This window comes from Chaetodon trifascialis, chromosome 16, assembly GCF_039877785.1.
Source record: "Chaetodon trifascialis isolate fChaTrf1 chromosome 16, fChaTrf1.hap1, whole genome shotgun sequence".
In the NCBI taxonomy this organism is placed as follows: Eukaryota; Metazoa; Chordata; class Actinopteri; order Chaetodontiformes; family Chaetodontidae; genus Chaetodon; species Chaetodon trifascialis.
In genome coordinates this window covers 17,065,866-17,084,704 of record NC_092071.1, presented here as the reverse complement: position 1 = coordinate 17,084,704, position 18,839 = coordinate 17,065,866, and the positions used below count along the sequence as shown (strand labels likewise).

At 40.8% G+C, this 18,839-nt stretch overlaps 1 protein-coding gene across 3 annotated transcripts in view; it reads right to left on the bottom strand.

Moving 5' to 3' along the window:
* The window catches only part of LOC139344312 (seizure protein 6 homolog), a 90,319-nt gene that overhangs the window by 34,378 nt on the left and 37,102 nt on the right, over positions 1-18,839 (bottom strand). For all 3 annotated transcript variants that reach the window (XM_070982372.1, XM_070982370.1, XM_070982371.1), the window contains 2 exons: positions 5,246-6,007; positions 4,661-4,782 (listed from right to left, as the gene is read on the bottom strand). In XM_070982372.1, the coding sequence (XP_070838473.1) occupies positions 4,661-4,782; positions 5,246-6,007 (884 nt within the window). The remainder of the gene's footprint in view (positions 1-4,660; positions 4,783-5,245; positions 6,008-18,839) is intronic.

The following is an 18,839-nucleotide window of genomic DNA, read 5'->3' as shown; positions in this document are numbered from 1 at the left end:
GAAATTGGCCATGTCTGGGCTCCCAACCTCTGAAATGTATCAACCACTCTCAGCCCTGCCTACACAATGCATTCTCTTTTAGCGGAGAGTGCAGAGATGTGGCCACCATGAAACAGAGCTGGGACAACCTGTGCAGAGCCTCTGATGGTAACTCCTTGAGACCTAGGCAGGTAGATCAGTGAGCAGAGGAGACGGAGAAATAAGAGCAGGACAGATGGCCTGGAAAGAGCTGATAGCCAGCTAACCCACTGGATTTATTTGATCAAATGAAAAAAGCTCCAAAACAGATTTTAAGCACTTTAATACCACAGCCCAGTTCTGGAAAACCTCCATCTGTCCTCTACTAAAACCTTATTACCAAGTGCCGGCAGAGAAGAGGAGGGAGACAGATACAGAGGACAGAAATAAGATGTGCTTAAGATATAACTACTTCACTGGTAGAAAGCTTTAATTTAAGCGTGTGTATATAGAGAGATGAAAGAGGGCCACCTCAGCTGACCCACGTGCAACAGCAAGAACTACATGTCATCAATGCTAATTCATAGGTAATTATCTCTGAAATTATCCCAAATTGAGTTCTGACGGCCATGAAATAGCAATTTTAAGTATCTAAATTGAATAGGTCTATCTTTATTAATATCAATTAATCAAATCCACACCAACGTAAGTGGATGGACAGATTGATGGTTTATATTTTACACTTAAATCTGCCAACAGTATGTTTCAAGGACATGAAAAATGAGTGGACTGAACTCTGTATTCGAGTAAATCTCCCTGGCTTTAAAGTGAATCATCATTGCTAACCTTGATGAAAAAGGTACTAAGACAAAAGAAATCTTATTACTTTAACACTTCAACTGTCCTGCACTTATTTTACATATTTAACTATTAACATACTTTTGTGCAGTGTACACTAAAGTGCAACACCTTTTTTTAAAAGATATACTATAAGTGTTTATTCCACCATTAATTTATCTCTGTGCTAAAAGTTGGTATTACATCAGCCTCCTAATATTTGTGCAGTGATTCTGCAAATAAATTGTAATGCAGCCAGAATCACCAGATGGGCAATGCATTATATGCCGTTAGCTGTGGCAGAGAGGTTGAACATTCAGGCTGAGGCCAGTAAATTCTCCTGATACATTTTTCATTCCTCTTCTCTTGCAAGCTGCCACACTGCTGAAAGGAGTATCGACTAAACACGAAAAGGTCTGATCTCGCTTAGTTATTCCCCAAAAATCTCTCAATTAAATGCTGGGTGAAATATATATATATCTGTGTACGTGTTTGTGCAGGTGTACATACCCCAACACACTAAATATATATGAATTATGTTCTATTGAATCATAGGAATACACCAACGTCAATATTTGTTATACAGTAACCACATTTGTCCTTCAGAGTTTTTCTTTCAACTGATTTCCTTTCTTTGTCCTTGCCAACTGCTGGTCTCTCTGCTATAATGATGACACTCTTCCATAACAGAGGCTAGCTGCCAAAGAAGAACACGCACTTCAACCATAATGTCCCTCCTACGGCTCCTCTGCTCAGAAGTGTGGAGCATAAGCATTTTCCCCATGTTAATGTTCAGCCCAGTGAGTGCTATCAAAACCCAGCTGATCAAAGTGAATACTAATACAAAGATATTTCTGCTTCGAGCAAATCCCATAGAAACACTATGGCAGCAAATCAACAAATGGCAGGGGAAGGGTCTGTGATCCCTCCAGAGATCGTTGTGTGACAATGACGCTTGTCAGAAAAGTGGAAGCAATCAGCTTAGTCTCTACAACAGTTCATTCCACCTCTCTCTTTCCTGTCTACTTACTGGATCTATCATTTCAACAATTAGCATTATCAAAATGACATGACTCTCGATACAAGCTGTTTAATTGAACCTTTTGCATTGTTTTCTGCTGTTTCTGTGTCATTCAAATAAACAGTTACATTGTATGTTGTTCAGTAAAGCATCTGGTGTTAGTCACATTATAATAACTACGCTGCAGTGTCATGCCTCACATGTCTCTGTCACAATGTGCCTTTTGGATAAGTGTATTACTAGCGGTTCCATGTTACATGTAAAATGTGCGGGAAAATGGTGCTTTGCAGCATTGTTATCTGTCATTGTGTTATATCTCAAATAAAGTACAGTAATCCATTTTTTCCCAATGTGAGCTGGCTCGTCCTGTATATCTTACATGTTTCGCTGTCCATCTGTCTTGCTGGTGCAATAATCAATATTGCAAAGGTGAAAATAAGACTTTCAGGTGCATGACCTGCTAGTAACCATAATGTCAAATCCTGCTGGGGACTGTTGTTGCAGTTCACCCTTATTTTCTTTTCATGTTTCCTGTCACTCTCTACTGTGTGCTGAGGCAAAATGCCAAAAAAAAGGATTATGAAGAGTGGCTGACCAAAACACTGCTGAGTGTGTGTGGATAGAGGACAGAAGATAGCCAGAATGCAGCAGCTCACTGTTACCACCTTAAGCTCTGATTCTCAGAAAGGTGGTGTAATTGCATCCTGCTCTCAACTTTGAATACCTGGCTTATCTGTGTATTTCTACATAGGCGTGCATCTCTGTGTGTCTATATGTGTTGGATAAATCCTATCAAATAGATAAATGCCATGAAAGCTAAATGTGTGTCCATTTCTTCCTGCTGATATTGGGAATTAAACAGGTGAGTGAAGAGGAGAACTAAAAAAAATCCTCCATGTGTAACAACATTCAAAATGTGAGGTAAAAATGTTCCTGCTTGCGTAACATTTTCTGTGCACATTGCGGCTCCACAAATCTACTTTGTGATCTCCTTCATTCCTTTAAAACCTTGGGACCTGGAAAGCCTCTAGGCAGAGAAACTCCACACATTGACTGATGAGAAGGTATGACACATGCTTGACTTCAATTTTTGTCTTCCCATCTACAGTCGGTTGAGTCTTCGCCTGGAACAGAGACCATGGCTCCTCATTCTATTCAGCCGTGCCAAGTAGTCTTCTGTATAGTTTGCCATCAGATCAATATCAGTTTAGCTCAAGCAGCAACCTCTGGGGCTGAAAAAAGGAAGCAACGAAGAAGCGCCAAAAACAGCAGTTCCTCGTATGGCCACTTGAGGCTGACTCCAAAAGTGAGTCAATCCCCATAGACCTCTTTATCAAAATGTCCAACTAGACAGCAGAAAACAGCCTGATACAAAAAAAAAAAAAGGTTTTGGTCTTTTTGGCTATTTTCCCTCTTCATGCAAACTTTACTGGGGGTGATCTTCATACAACTCGCTGGTTTAAATTACATTAAGGCTAATAGTTGTGTGCAATTATGAGCATGGCCACTTTGAGTGACAGCTAGCCACTAAGTTTCAGCAACCAGTCTTCATTCGACCGCCTCAGCTCCACCCCTGCTCCACCTCTCTGTCCATTATTGGATTAGCTGGGAGTTTGGCAGAGTCATGAGCTGGCAGGATGACGACGGCCAGAGTTACTGTCACTGAGCGTCACAATGCCTCTTCAGGACCCTATGGGTGACATCACAGAGACTATGTCCATGTTTTGCAGGAGGGAGGCAGACTGCGGCATCTGTTCACATTGTGGTACTGAGATACATGGATTCTTCCTGTTTCTTTATTGGATCTGGCAGATGTGATGATAAAATGTCTACATGTTTTCACCCTATAGCTCCAAATGAAATTTCTTGCCAAATGACACTGGAGAAAAGTTGAGAACTGATAAATCCGTGAAATGCATATGTGTGTGCATGTGCACATGTGCAGGTAAGCGTGCGTATAAGAGGATCAAGATTTACTTAAGTTACCCACAGGAAGCTTTCGGAGAGAAACACACTCTCAAACCTGTACTCCGTCAAGACTTATCTTAGCCCTCCAGAGGCAGCAAGACAAAGCTCACACATTTTAAAGTCTCCAGTGGTAAATGAGGCATTTGAGAAATTGCAAATGCCAGGGAACACACACCCTGACAGTTAATTTTTATAACCTTTTGTGAAAAGGCTTACCAAGCAAACATTAAACCTGAGACCTACCCCATCACTTGTGCCCCCATCCACCCACTCACCACAGCAATTTGCTGCCTGTCTATCTCTGTCAACCCACACAAGACCAGCAAATACTGTAACAGCTACAACTTGACTAAAATATGTCCCTGCTTCACTGGTTGATTAAAATCTGTTTTTACAACATTATTCTACTTTAAGGAGTGTTAAAGAATCAAACAGCACAGCTCTTGTTCAAATGAGCATGTTCAATATTCTTAGATTTACACTGGATCACATGGCTATTTGTACGTGAACTGATTCTGCAATTCCTCTCAGCTCCACTGAGCTTTGTAGTGTCTTTCAGCCTATTGTTTTGGTTTTATGGCCCATAACTGTACTGTTTTGGTTCAGTCTCATGGCTTCCAGCAGCAGCTTTCATTGAAAAAGCACTGGTAAACCCATTGTATGCTACCTGCCCAGCATCAAACCGCAAACAAAGTTAGCAGGTCAACACAGTTTGGCTGCTAAAGAGATGCATTACTTCTTATGTGTTGGTGGAGACCAAATGTGTGTTTAATGATGCAATTTTGAACTTACCAAGTTTGTCAGAAGTTGCATATCATAGTTTAAAAATTGAAGGGACAACATCATACATCAGCATCGTGAGCCTTTAGCACTGACCTGAACCTCAATGCCATATCCCAGATAAACGGTAACCAAGTAGTTACACTCCACTCCAGAGTCAAGTTGCTGCAGGATTTCGATGTTACCCTCAGGGTCAGTGAAATTCAGGCTGCATGGCTCTGTAGGAGACAGTAAAAAGACGAGTGATTCCCTTTTTCCCGGACCACTGATCTTTCTGACAGCCCACCTGTGTCTCCATGGCCCCGTAACCCTCTAACTATCTCCACAGATTTCCTCTCAGACACTGCTCATCTGCGCCTTCAGCCCTCTGCGGCCAGTGGAACGGACAGGCAGGACACATCAGGGAAAATCAGATTGTTTTTGACACATGAGCAACTCTTTTATCCCTGGTGGAGAGATGAATAGCGCTGTGCAGCATGCAAAATGAACAGCAGTGACATTGATGACCTGACGCTTAATTCTCCAGTGCTATGGAATGGTTGTGTTAAGTCTTTCGGAAAAGTTTACTCAAATTCCAGTCTCTATTGGGGAAAAAGCTACTTGGATGATGCGTCTATTTATTTAACAAAGGTGTTTGGATGTTCTGCTCAGTATATCGTTGAAACTCAGAGAACTGCCTACCTGCAGTTTGCATGGTGGTGATGGTGGTAGTTGTGGTAACGGTTGTGGCCGTCATGGTGGTGCCCTCTTCTCGGGATGCTGGACTTGGGTTGGTGGGTGGGTGATCTATGCTGGTTTTGTTTTTCACTGCTGTTTCCTTAGCTTCCCCTTTCTCTATCCTCGCTGAGGAGGATGCAAGGGTGGCCTCTGCTGGAAAAGCACTCCAACTTTGAGGTCTACCTCTCTGTGAGGACAAGGATGCTGCTGGGTTATTTTTACTGACTGAACCCCTATTGTTTGGTGTCACTTGAGTGGTGAGGGAGTCTGTTGTTGGCTCTACCTTTCCTCCTCCCATGGTCTTCTCCCTAGAGGACTTCTTTTGAGGGAGAGACATGGGCGGCCTTGGTGTTGTGGGAGAAAATGTGGTCAGCGGGGAGGTGGCAGCCGCAGTGGCAGTAGTGGCAATGTCAGAGAAGGCCGGGGCATCCTCATGCGACACCAGCTGAGTGACAGGGTCTCCTGTATCTGAGGCAGACACAGAGCCTGGCATGGTGGAATATGCAGCCACAGAGCCATCCCTCCTAAAAAAGTGCTGGTCCCCCTGGAAGTCCCTTGTAAGTAGGTGCTCATGCAGCAGCAGGCCCTTGAAGATGGGCTGGTGGTTGGGGATGTTCACTGGTGAGACAGTGGTGACAGCATGGAGATCGCTGTCTGTGTCCAGTGTTGATGAGTCTCTGTGTGGGTCCAGTGTTCTCTTACTGATGCTGTGGCTTTCCTTTGGACCTTAGAGTAAAAGAACAGAAGAAAATATAGTTCAGTTGAGTAAAATATTACAGCCAAGTAAGCTACAAAAGCCACACACACCACACAAAAGCAGCCTGTCTTCTTGACAGTTTCATTGTAGAATCATCAAGTTTGCCAGCCTATAATCTGCAAAAATTATGCCTGATGAGGTGAGGGGCTGGCCGCATGTTTAATTGTTCCACACATATTCCATTGCTATTTAAATCAGTTCATTATGCATGTATGCGCGTGTATGCATGTGTGGCTTTGGGGGAGGGGCAGTATTAAACATAATCTCTTTTGCTATCCATTATAGAAGATTTAATAATAGCAAAACAGTCCAATGGGTTGACATGCAGTATGTAGGTCACTATAAGTAACAGTACACATGATGTGCTCTAAAAACAGTCTATTCTTAAGTGCATCTTCTGTATTGGAATCAGACCTTTTCTCTGAGTACATAACATGTTACACTGTATATTTCATTAACTTACATTTTTATTAAAAAAAAAACAAAAAACTGCACAAGGACTACAAGGACATTCTTTTAAGGTTCTTGTGGTGGATTAATACTGGCAGTGGTGAGTAGCTGCTTGCAGAAAGCCAGTTTATTATCAAAGACAAATTCCACAATCGCTCCCTGCAGGCAATGAAATCTCAATGCAGAGAAACACCGAGCAGAAATAGTCTAGTAACTTATAAGATAAAAAGGTTTAAAAACACATATTTTTCTAAGGCGTTCTTCTGTAGGCTAGTATTCTTATTCCCTCTTTTTTTTTTCAACCTCACACACACAACTCTAACACCGTGCAGGCGTTGTTAAATGTTCCGCAGGAAAACCACTCAACCAGTGAATGAATCAGTAAATAACAAAAAAAAAAAAGGGAAATTCTGAATGAATAGATGAACCTGTGGCTGTGAAACACTCATATATCCACATTTAGTAATTAGAATACACTGGTATAAAGGCTAAAGTGAATTTATATGCCCTACACAGGGAAGGTGTTGGAATTGCAATAGCAACAACAGAATGGATACTCAGTGACTTGCCTTTCCTTTTGCCTCCACTCTTACTAATTATCACGTTTCACAGCAGTTTACATCATATGTGATACATTACTACAAATTACAGAAGACACTTGCTGACGTGAGTTTAAACAGGGAACTTTTACGCGACATTTTACTGTGGGAAAGCCAAAACAAAAGATGCTCTCTGCAGTGACTTTGCCATTTTGGCAGTGACACTGCTAATCCATTTAAAAGACAGACTGAGCTCCAGTTTTAATCAAGCAGCCATATAAACGCAGTTAGAGGTTAGTACCAGCAAACAGATGTGCATGTTTAATGCCTGATTAAAAAATAATTTCCAGAAATAATAAAGTAACACCACCGGGGGAGAGTAAGCAACACGAACCTGATTAAGACAAGAAGGATTACAGCTTCACATGTTGGCTACAGCCGTCTTTGTGACACCTGTCTTATCAACCTTAAACGCTGTGTGAAATCACTTACAGTAAAACAGGAAAGGATTTAACCCAAAATGATAAAGTGAAGATAGAAAGGGACCAATTCTAAATGAGTAATGCTGCCAGATATACTGCAAAACTCATTATTAATGCCAGCGTAAACATCAGTGTATCTTTTAACAGCTCAAAAAGATCAGTCAGTTCATGCAGTGTACTTCTTTTCTTGTGTGTGTGTGTGTGTGTGTGTGTGTGTGTGTGTGTGTGTGTGTGTGTGTGTGTGTGTGTGTGTGAGTGTGAGTGTAGCCAAAAGTGCCATATTAACCCCATTGTCTGCTAGATTTTCCTCGCATCATTTTGTCACCGCTGCCAACTCCTCCAGTGTAAACATTAGCAGAGGCGAGCCTCTCTGTCCACCCCTCTGTGGTTTTGACAGGACAGTTATCCTGAAATGATCAAATGTTCTCCAGCTGGCTGCTCGTTAGACAAACTCGGATAACAACAAAGATTTTTCCCTCATTTATGAACCTTTATGTGGAGAGATTTTTCTTTGGGTTTTGAAACTCCAGTGCTGACTTGCGGTTCTAAGGTGTGCGTTGGTAGGGTTTCTTTCTATCTTGTTAAGATAGAGGTAGAAATACAGTGTATTTCTCTGGGCACTGTTGGACATAAAAATAAAACATCTCTGGCAATCACAATCCTTTTAGGAAGGTGAGACGAGCTGACTAAAAATACCACAGCGAACTGTGAATCCTTGCTTTCATTTTGGCATCAATACAATCTCTATATTTCTCTTTTTTTTGTCTCATTTTCTGCACTTTATGGGCACTTCACCTTCTTCCAACCTTTCACTAAGCATCTTTGTGCAGCTGTATATAGCCAATTTGCAGATATAAAAAGACAAAACAATAATATTTAACTACAGTAAGCAATATAAACAAGTCTCTGTTTTGTACAGCATGAATAAGTAGCTAAGATAAATGCGGAAAATAGTGAGGGAGTCCATATAATCCTCTTATTTGTCTACGTACATGTGTCGACATGAAACAATGGTCTCTGCTTTGACACCTTAATTAGCTTGCATTCAGGATGACAGCTTGTCTTAATGAGGAAGAAAAGCTGCCAGCACACTTTTCACGCTTATGTAGATGAAAGGATGTTGTTGACACAGGCAACAAATGACTGAGGTATCCTCATGGTGAGCACTGCTGTTTGCTCTCGCCTCGGCTGCAAGATTCATTTTTAAAATGGTCCGCGGAGGTCGGCTGAACGGTAACACAATGTTTGTGTCCATGTCAAATGTCTTGTAAGATGCAGTAGAGTGTCATGAGTGAAGCATTTAACAATATGCTTGCAAATGCTTTTCAAGGTGAGTTTGTCTGACGTTTCCTCATAAATGTTCCAGGATTGTATCGTACATCTTCTGGTTGACAGTTTATAGTGAGTTTCACAGCCGGTCTAGTGTTTGCACCTGTTTAATCCTGTTGTGATCAGTTCTTAACATCTGATTTAATTAGAGCGCTTGCATATTTGACAATTGACTGCCTCATTTTGGGTGTATTGATTACAAGTGCCGGTTGCTTTTCCTCTCTCCCTGAAACAGATGCTTAAATCTGCTTGGAGGAAAACGTTTGCCCTAAAAAACTGACTTTGTCTTTATTGATTCTGTAAAGATTCCCATAACAGGAAGCATACATTTAGCTGGAAAATGAGAAATGGTGCCTGAATAAATGTGAGAAGCTCTGCTTTGCTCATAAAACTTCCAAAGTAGTTGTAAGCCATTGTAACATTTTGCTGATGCAGAGCAGTTTCACCATCATCCAGTTAATAAAAGTTAGAAAGTAAAAAATAATAAAAGTTAATAAAAGGCTATTCAAGAGAAAGAGTAAACAATTGTGTTACAGAGCCTCTCCCAGGCTGACAGAATTGACACATGGTTTTACATTTTACTGGCAGACGCGACACCACATTTATCTTTCTTGGTGACAGAAGCAATTCAAAGACCTTTTGATGTTCTAAGATGGAGGAGAAACATTTCCTTGTAGCCTTATTCTGTCACAACAAGAGCAGCAAAAGCTGCACTATAAAGGCAAACTAAGCATATTTGACATGTCTCACTACCAGCAAGAAGAAAGTGTGTAAAGGGAGGTCTTCATGAATGATTGAAGTACGTAGTACTGCCCCCCTCCTCATAATTGAAAAGTGTTGAGGAATCTCAGACACATATATACTGTATGGTAAAGCTGAAGAATTGTCCTTTGCTAAGAGTGTTATTAATACTGCATGGAACTAGCAACTTAACCCTGCCTTTTATTTTCTTGTCAATGTCTCCCTCTCTGTCTCTGCCTATGTTGGTGAGCTTTTGACCATCCAGTTGCTGCACCTCAGTCAGAATATCGAGTGAAAGTGGAAAGCGAGAGTGGAGAACTGGGTTAGACCAGAGTTTCTCATACACAGATCAATAGAGGATCAATGTGTACAGGTTGGAGACCTCGCTGTGGTGATTACAGAGGAGCAAGTATCGCTACCATACTGTTCTCCTCTCTGAACCTTAACTGGGTGGAGTATAGATCCGAAAACTTAATTTTGAATGTAATTTGTTGAGTCTTTGTGCAGTGCAAATCGATGAATACAAAACAGGAAATAACCAACTGCAGTTCCTCTTCGATGCAAGGTGAAATTCCATATTTACACTAACATAAGTACAACACCTGGGAAAATGCATTGTTCTCATGAGACACACTCTACAATTGTAGGACATGCCCATCAAATTAGATTACTGCCCCTACCAGATTCTGAACATGACATTTAATCAGTGCAAGCTTCTTCCGTTTTGAAAAATTTATCATAAAACCAATAAAAAACCAAGTAGCTTTGGTGCCTAAACTAAAGCAAACTGTGTTAAAACAGGCCTTCACGAGGACATTGTATCGGCTTGTCGCTGGTACTCACCAACGGCAATATATGTCCTTTTGGAGTCATCGACCAATTCAGTCTTTTAGGTATGAGGATGTGTTGCAAAAAATAGTTAAAAAAAAAAAAAAACACTAATACTGATAGAGACAATAACTAATACAATAGATAAGAGGGAGTAAAACATTTTAACCCTAACCCTAACAGACAGGCAATCAACTTGTCATTGTCATTGAGAACATGTAGCCTAAACAACTGACAATGACAAAGCAAATAAGTGTATTAACAGGCTGTTTATTCATGAATGAGGAAAATACACTTCACCAAGGATGCTGTGTGCTTTCGGAACAAAAAAAAAAAACAACCATAGGTCAGGTTTGGTAGACTCAGCTACACATTCATTCACACATCATTCACAAATTATTCCTTTTATCAAATACGACCCACAGTGCATTGATTTTTGTATTGTGCTAATTCTAACATGCCAAGTTGAAAGACCAAAATTTATCCTCTGTCAAAGCTTGGACAGCTGACTGTTCTCATACATTTCAGTTGGGATAAACAGGCAGACCACTAAGTAGCAACAGAAAAGAGGCTTTTGTGTAATAGCTATTTTCTTGTTGTTGTTGTTGTCAAAGATGCAATCTGTTCAGAAACAAGCTATAATGTAATGCAAATGCAGAAATTATGTTCACTCGATTGGTTATCCAACCCTGTATTACTGTCAAGTTGAAAAAATTACAACCTTTGCCAGATCCTGATTCTCTATACAGAGAGCAGGCCCCATTCTCACCTGTTTCCATCCAATGTGAGAAAATCACACCCTACTGCCAGCCAATTTAAATTTATTGTGCTTGAAGGACTCCAATCAGGTATAGATGTACTGTAATATGCCAGTCTACTGTCAGAACAAAGTGATTGTGATGTGCTCTGTCAGGTTCTCAGAATGGGTGTCATGCTATCGTACTTAACCCCTCACACACCAGCGAGTTGCATCAAATCACAGACAATGAACAAAATCACAGAGAGATGGTAGGTGTTAACGTTTGTGAAAGTCGTGCTGTGCATCGTGCTGTACCGCGAGGGGCCAGAATGTTTTGCTATAGGCTGAGTGGAAGTAAGCTGAGTATATCTGAGCGGAGCTGAATATAGCTTGTTGCTCTTTGCCTTGGTTAAACTTAAGCTACTGCAGTAGATCCAACGGCTAAAAGTAGATACCACTTTACACACTCAAGAGTTTATGTGTGTAACTATATTACATCACACCACACTGAAGCTGGCTAATTAGAGCTAATTCATAAATTAGAGGTGGTAATTACCATGACAGAATGAGATTACAGTTATCTTATTCCAAGCAGTGGCACAAATACAATAAAATACCATTTATTGTCCTTAGAGAATCGTAGTTAGTAAAATGTTTCTTCCTCTGCTTGCACATTTAGTACAGCCCACCTTTGGTCTCAGAGTGGAAAACCTTCACCTGTTCCTAAACACACTGTTTCCTTATGCCCAGCTATCCAGCTATGTAATGTCACACCATCCCTGTTGCTAACATTCAACATCGTTTTAAAACTGAAGCTAAATAAGTAGCCGTTAATACCAGAAATGAAATCTGCCAGACCAAAAAATCCTGTGTCTGTGTCTGCATGAAGCACGTTGAGTTTTGCTGAAAATGAATACACAATCTTACTGTGGCTCCGTGCAACTTTAATGCATGTGTGAAAAGGTGTAGTCCCCCTCTAAATCTTTAACTTTTTAAAGACTAAGATAATATGAAATATGCACATGAGTGTGACGTTTTCACAGATCCCATGTGCAATAAGCACTCTTAATTCTAATACATCATAAATTGGCTCTTGATTCCTCACAGCTTAGCATTTTATATTTCTTATCTTTATTCTTCATGTTGCTGTTTTCTTTGCTTGTGTCATAAATATCTTATTATACACCAATTCTAGTCTGAATTGCATGCCTAGTATCAGCAGTTTTCATGTCTTCACTTGTCTTGTTGTGTTTTTACTGTGTTGTAGGTTTTTGTGTTTTCATGCTGCCCTGCTGCAAATAGAACTTCCTCTTGTGGGACAATACAGATCTGAACTGAACGTCTCAACTGGGCATTTGTTTTTCAATATGCAAATACGGTTTGCAGAAGACTCCTGAAATTCTAAGGCATGTTTGCAGTCCTAAGGCTCATCTCTACTGCCTAGATTATAATAAAGGATGGCTGGCCGTCCTGATTATGTGTGGTATTCAGAGTGGAGGTAAAAGCCAGAGCTTTGCCCCCAATATTCAGTGATATCCATGACAATCTCTCAATCTACAGAACACTGACTAAGATGACAGAGTGAGCAATCATGGGGGAATCCTCCTCAAGATGGCAACAGACAGCCTCCTCTCTTCAGTTGCATATCAATGGAGTCATCAGTGAACACTCAGTGCATGGAGAGAGCGCTAATAAGATGGGACAAGCTACACTTGAGGCAGGCTGCTGATTGACATCAATCTCCTTATATCCAGGGGCTTTATTTCCTTATTATTACAGAGAGCCACTAGACAAGCAAATCAATAAGCAGCTTCCGCTGGGCTCAGATACGAGGCCTTCAGATCACTCTACATGACTCCTTTTAGGGTCCTCAGTGGAGCTTTGTGCTCATGAATTCACTCTAACACCTTGGATGAAAATTTCTTAGCAGTGACATTTGCAGAGAATCCTGCAGTATGTGCAGATTCTCCACTTTTTATGCTGTTTGAATAAAGTGATAAGGAAAGACTATAGGAAATAATGGGGTGAAACTGATAAATGATTCCATTAGTTAACTTAATGAATTGATAATTTAATTTGGTTTGCGGGTGTGACAGGTGCATGCGCGTGGGGGAAAAAAAGAGGTAGCTGCAAGGAAAAGAAGCAAATTAAGTTAGGTGAGCGCCAGCTGGAAGAAGAAGCCTTTCACAAAACAAACAATAAAAACTCACAATTTCACTCCTCGCACAGTAATTCCCAGTCTAAAACAAAAAAGGTGCATCTGTGGCTGTGCAGGGATTCCAATTTCAGAGCATCAAATTTTCCTTTTACTGTCTGGTTTTTGAGTCATGAGGGTAGCAGCGTATTGAGATGAGACACACTCTTATCCTCCATCTGCCCTTTGACTTCACTGAGCGGAACCATAACTTTTCCATTTCATTTATTACGGCCTGTCTGTGTTCCGGTTCATTGAGCATTGTCCTTCAGACAGGCTTTAAACAAACTGTGTCTTAATGGTGCTCAGAAACTCATAAGACCTGACCTTTAAGCTGGAGCAGAACAAAAACAGACCCTACCCAGCTCCACTATTTGCATGTAAAGCTCTAAAGCTGCAGGGAGTAAAGCAGCCAACCTTAAACAAATCTGCACTCACCATGCATGGTGACGGGTGAATGTGGTTTAACTGGCAATAATTTTCTATAATCTATAATTTTGTTGGCAGAATAAATTTGCATTTTACATGCCACAGCCTTCCCTAATTTATCTCCTGCATTCTTTCCTTTTCACCTTTCATGTTTTTTCTTTTTTCTACCAGTGAATTGAAGAATTAAACTCTCGCGCCTGGTATTAAAATTACATCATTTTCTATAATCGTGGCAGAATCTGCCTCATACAGAAGCCGGATCCTTGTTGTATTTCAATTTACCAGAGTGCTACATCCTAGAAAATACTGGGAGGAATGTTTCTTTTCACACTTCATTTCCTCCCATTAGAGTAATTTATCTTTTCATTTTCTTCTCATTTACTCCATGGTGGAGTCAATTAAGAAAAGAGCTGTGGGTGAAACAAAACCTGCAACTTTTACATCTTTACTGCTTTACTGTATTGTAAATATGCAGAATGAGTTTTAAGGGTAGTTGTGAAGTCGCAGAAGTTCTGGATTCACAAAATATACATTTTATAACTACAACTTAGCTCTCTTTCAGCCGTGTTATATATACTATCAGGTCCCAAGTGTGTACTTTTACCACTGCGATAATGTAATACATCAGTATGTAGAGGGAAGAATATGTAATATACACCTCAGTACCTTCTCTGAGGGTGTAGGTTGTACATCTGGCTCTCCTTCTGACAGCACAGACATTAGAGCTGAATTTAAAAGCCACCTGATTGATGCCCCACTCTCCACCTCTCTTCCGATGATTTCCCAGCCCCAGAATAATTCCACCATCTCAAGGAAAACACTACTAAAAGACCACACTGGCAATTTTCGGCCTGATCTGTGCACTTGTCATAGATGGACATGCCTATGTATGCCATTACACTTGCCAATATTCACAGGGAGGCTGGTGTAACAAACACTAAATCAGACAGAAGCAAGAAAGACTCATTTCAGCCTCAAGAGCTCTTTGGTTTTCTTTGTCAGACAGCAAAGACCACATGAAACTAGGAAAATTGAGGTGCCAGCAAAACACATCAAGCACCATTGTGGTTTTTCCATGTTTTGCTTTTTACAAATAGAGTGCTCTTGTGCTCATGTTGATAAAGCTAAATTGAAAGGAAGGGAGTACTGTCAATGGTTTGAGCAAGCATGGCGGCATTTGACGAGGCTTTAGCGATGAGGTTAAAAGTCTGGTAAGTGGGCTTGCTTGGCCAGCTGCTACTTTAGTTTATTGCAGCAGAGTGGAAGAAAAAGAAACAAAGTCAGAGAGAAGAAGGGCCCTTTGCACTGGAATACAAAGGGACCCGAAAGTATGACGTCAAGGTAACATCTTCTTTTTTTTGTGTGTGCGTTGAATAAATGCAGCATCATTCCATCAAATTGTTTCACTCTCCCGAACACTCCTGCAAACAAGAAATCTCTTGCCTCAGTCTTACACTCTGTGGGAGTCTTCTCCAGCAGAGTCACCTTCCTTTGAAATAAGCCTCCTGGCGTTCGCAGTGAAACAGAAACTGGCTCTGTGTTTCTTTAATACAGACTTAAGACTCAGTACAGTTTGCCTTGTGCCTTAACTCTAACCTGACCAGCTGTTCCATTTGTCAGCCTTTATAGTGTGACATACAGTATTGAGTGATCTCTGCTACCTGGTGCACCCACACACATACAGTGCACACACAGCTGGATACAGATATACAGACACACGCTCTATTGCCTGTAATAACTGCAGATCCCTTGTATAACAAAACCCACAGCCACACTCACGTTAGACAATATACTGAATTCTATTTCAACAGCATATTCTTTTATCTGTTACAACCCATGAATGGACAAAGCAAGTCATTCAAATAGTCCTGCTGAGTCATGTTTCAGGTTGATATTAAGGATAGTTCTGTATGCTACTTTTCTCCCAAATTCAGAGTAAATATTTGGTGTAATTTCTCAAACTGTGGTTTTAATCTTCTGATCTCTTGCTTCAGGCCAGCGCTGCTCATTTCCACAGGCTGCCACGAGGAACATGTTAGATAATTATGATATAAATATTATATTTCATCAATGGTTTCCGTGGCTATCTGACACAGGCAAAATCTGTGGTTTGCAAAGAATCAACTGTGAAAGTAGTATTTTTGTCTTTGCAACAGTATGCCTTCCCTTTTTCACGTTTGAAAACATGGAAGCGAATGTCTGTGGATAAGAGGGAAAAGGTGAGTTTACTGTAATAGCGTTGGAAAGGAGAGCAGAGGCGATCTTATTCAAGTGTGAACCTTGACCTTGGTGTTTTTACAGGATCGGTTCAAAGGAAGCGGCGAGCAGACTCTCAGACAAAAATCACTTCGGCGCTTACATCACGGCAATGTGAGCAGCACATTGTCTGCGCACTCTGCTGAAGCAAGCAAGCAAAATTAAGTATAATTGGTGAAAGACACTACAAAAGAGGAGAGAAGTCAGAAGGAGCAGAGAGACGATGTGTTTGAAATTGTCATTCTTTGACCCTTGATAGCTGTCTTTTATGTAAAGACAGCAACGCATGTAGATAAAAAGAATCCGTGGTCGGTCTCTATTCTGTGAGAGAGATGTTATCTTCTTCCCTCTAAACGTGACGGACACATGCTGGAAAATTCCATCTAAGTGGAGTGACAATATTCACCTGAAGAAAGAGTCTGGGAGTACCGCTGGCTTACTTCTTACACTGTAGCTTTCTATTCTAGCATGTTGCAAAAAAAATTTGCCCAGCTGTTACCCGCTGGAAACCTGTGGAGAAGAAAGGTCTGTTTAAGGCGCCTGATCCATACCGAGCATCCAGCAGAGTTAAAAGAGTACAGTGGACTATTCTGACGGCTATTTTTTGACCAGCAGGTTCTCCACAAGGCCAGGTCTACATAAGACTGCACAAACCAGCCCTTCACTTTCAGTTCGAAACCCTTCCCTTAGTACCACAAGTGCAATGGACATAAAACTCCTTTGTTTCCTGCGCAATAACCCTGTGTAATCTGCTCATGGAATTTAACACTTTGGAGATTGTTTCATTGCATTAGTGTTTGGTATATTGTTGGTACAGGAAACATTTTTGACTTTTCGTTGTTGTTTTTGTTTTTTGTACTTGTACTTTTTGTACCATCTGGGATAATAAAATGACTGGACTGAACTGAACTGTGGACAGCTGTCATGAACTTTTTCACTTTACGCTTTTTTACCACTAACCCCTGAAGTGGGGTATTGGATTTAGGCTGTAGTTGTAGTGGCATTTCAGCTGTCAGTCCTTTTTTAACAATGAAAAACTCCTCCAGCATTTGTAAGTGTAATCAATTACAGCGCGACCATTGTCATCCTCTGATGGCACCAAACCTCAGCATTTTTTCAAAGCAATCTTGAAACAAGACACAGAATACCAAACGCAAACAATAATAAGCTAAATCCTGGAGGAAGTGATGAGAGAGGGAGCGGGAAAGAGAGAGAAAGATGTCTTGGAGCAGTGGCATTTTAATATGCTGGCTGCATGTAATGTTGAAATTAGCTTTATGCGTTTTGGCAGGGGAGTGCCAGAGAGCAAAGCCAGGTGAGGGCCTGTGAGTACACAAGTCTGAAAACATAAACGCTATAAACCAAAGCACAAGCTGCCTATTGGGAGGTGAGGGGAAACAATATTAACACTGACAGTGATGGATGATGCTGCTTCCTGTAGAGGTCTGAAAGATAGAGGGCCCTTTAGAGCTGAGAAGCATCGTGTTCTAGACTAAAAAAGTGTACTCCAAGTGTGTTTCACATGCACAGGTAAAACTTGTATTTGCAAAGAAAAAGTATACAGTCGCAGTGTTTTTTGCATAAAGACGGTCGTGTTTATTCGGCACCTTCGTCGATTATATTTGCAAGCTCAACTGTGAAAGCAAAGGTTAAAAGCACACTCAAACTGTGCAGCACCACGTGCGTTGCCTCCAAGCAATTATATGTGCTATGTGTTTGCTGACATCCAATCTCACAAATGTATGACGCACCACTGTTTAGGCCTGTGACACCGGCCTAATTGCTAATAAGCAATCAGTTTGCATGTCTGGAATACATTAGCTGTTGTTTCCCCAACACTTCTACCTCCTGCTGATGAGAGTTATGAATTAAAATCAAAAGCCTCAAACTAAAAACATGCTTCTGCCATTTATCTTTCCAGTTATAATCAAGATATATTGTAATTTAGTTTATATACTGTATATGCTTTGCATATAGCCAGAAAACATATTCTGACTGGTAGCAGAGTGAAAAATGTACCAAAATACTTCCATGTAGTCTATATCATAACACGGACTTGATGATTTATCCCAGTAACTCATTAGCATCAGCTTTTCTTGGTTCTTGTGCAGCTAGAGTTCAAACAGGGCACACAAATAAAGTTCAGATCAGTTTACTGGCCTCTCAGAGGAAGAAGAACAGGTAAAAGAGAGATCAACAACCCTCCACTCCAAAAGCAGTGTATCATATTGTCTTCTGCTGCTATATTCCGAAGCTCAAATTGATGTTGCTCTTCACCACAACAGTGTGATTCAATATATCAGCCAGCCACTTGTAGTATTTTAGCTTTAGAGCCATTCCCTTCAAATTCTCCTCACATATACTGAAGCTTCACTGTGTTTTTAGAGCAAGGGAAAAGGTTAAAGGGAGATAAGGATAAAATAAAACATGAAATTGTCATTGATGATAAGAAGAGATATGATGACTCTGCTAAGCTGTGAGGCAGATTGGGGAAAACACACACACACACACACACACACACACACACACACACACACACACACACACACACACAGAAGCAGAGGTCATGCTGTAACGCTGTTCCATTTTAGTTTTTGCATGTTTTTGCCTGTAAATGGATCAGATGGTGTGTCACACATTTCTGAAGTAATTGTAGCATTCTCTCCATCATTTGTCAGATGTGCAGTCCACATTTCCATGCTGTCACTGTGCTGGAGCTTAGTATTTCTGAATCATATGTGACGGTAATTATTCTGGACGCACCAACACAATTACTATATCAAAGTGCCATACAAACACACACACACGCACACA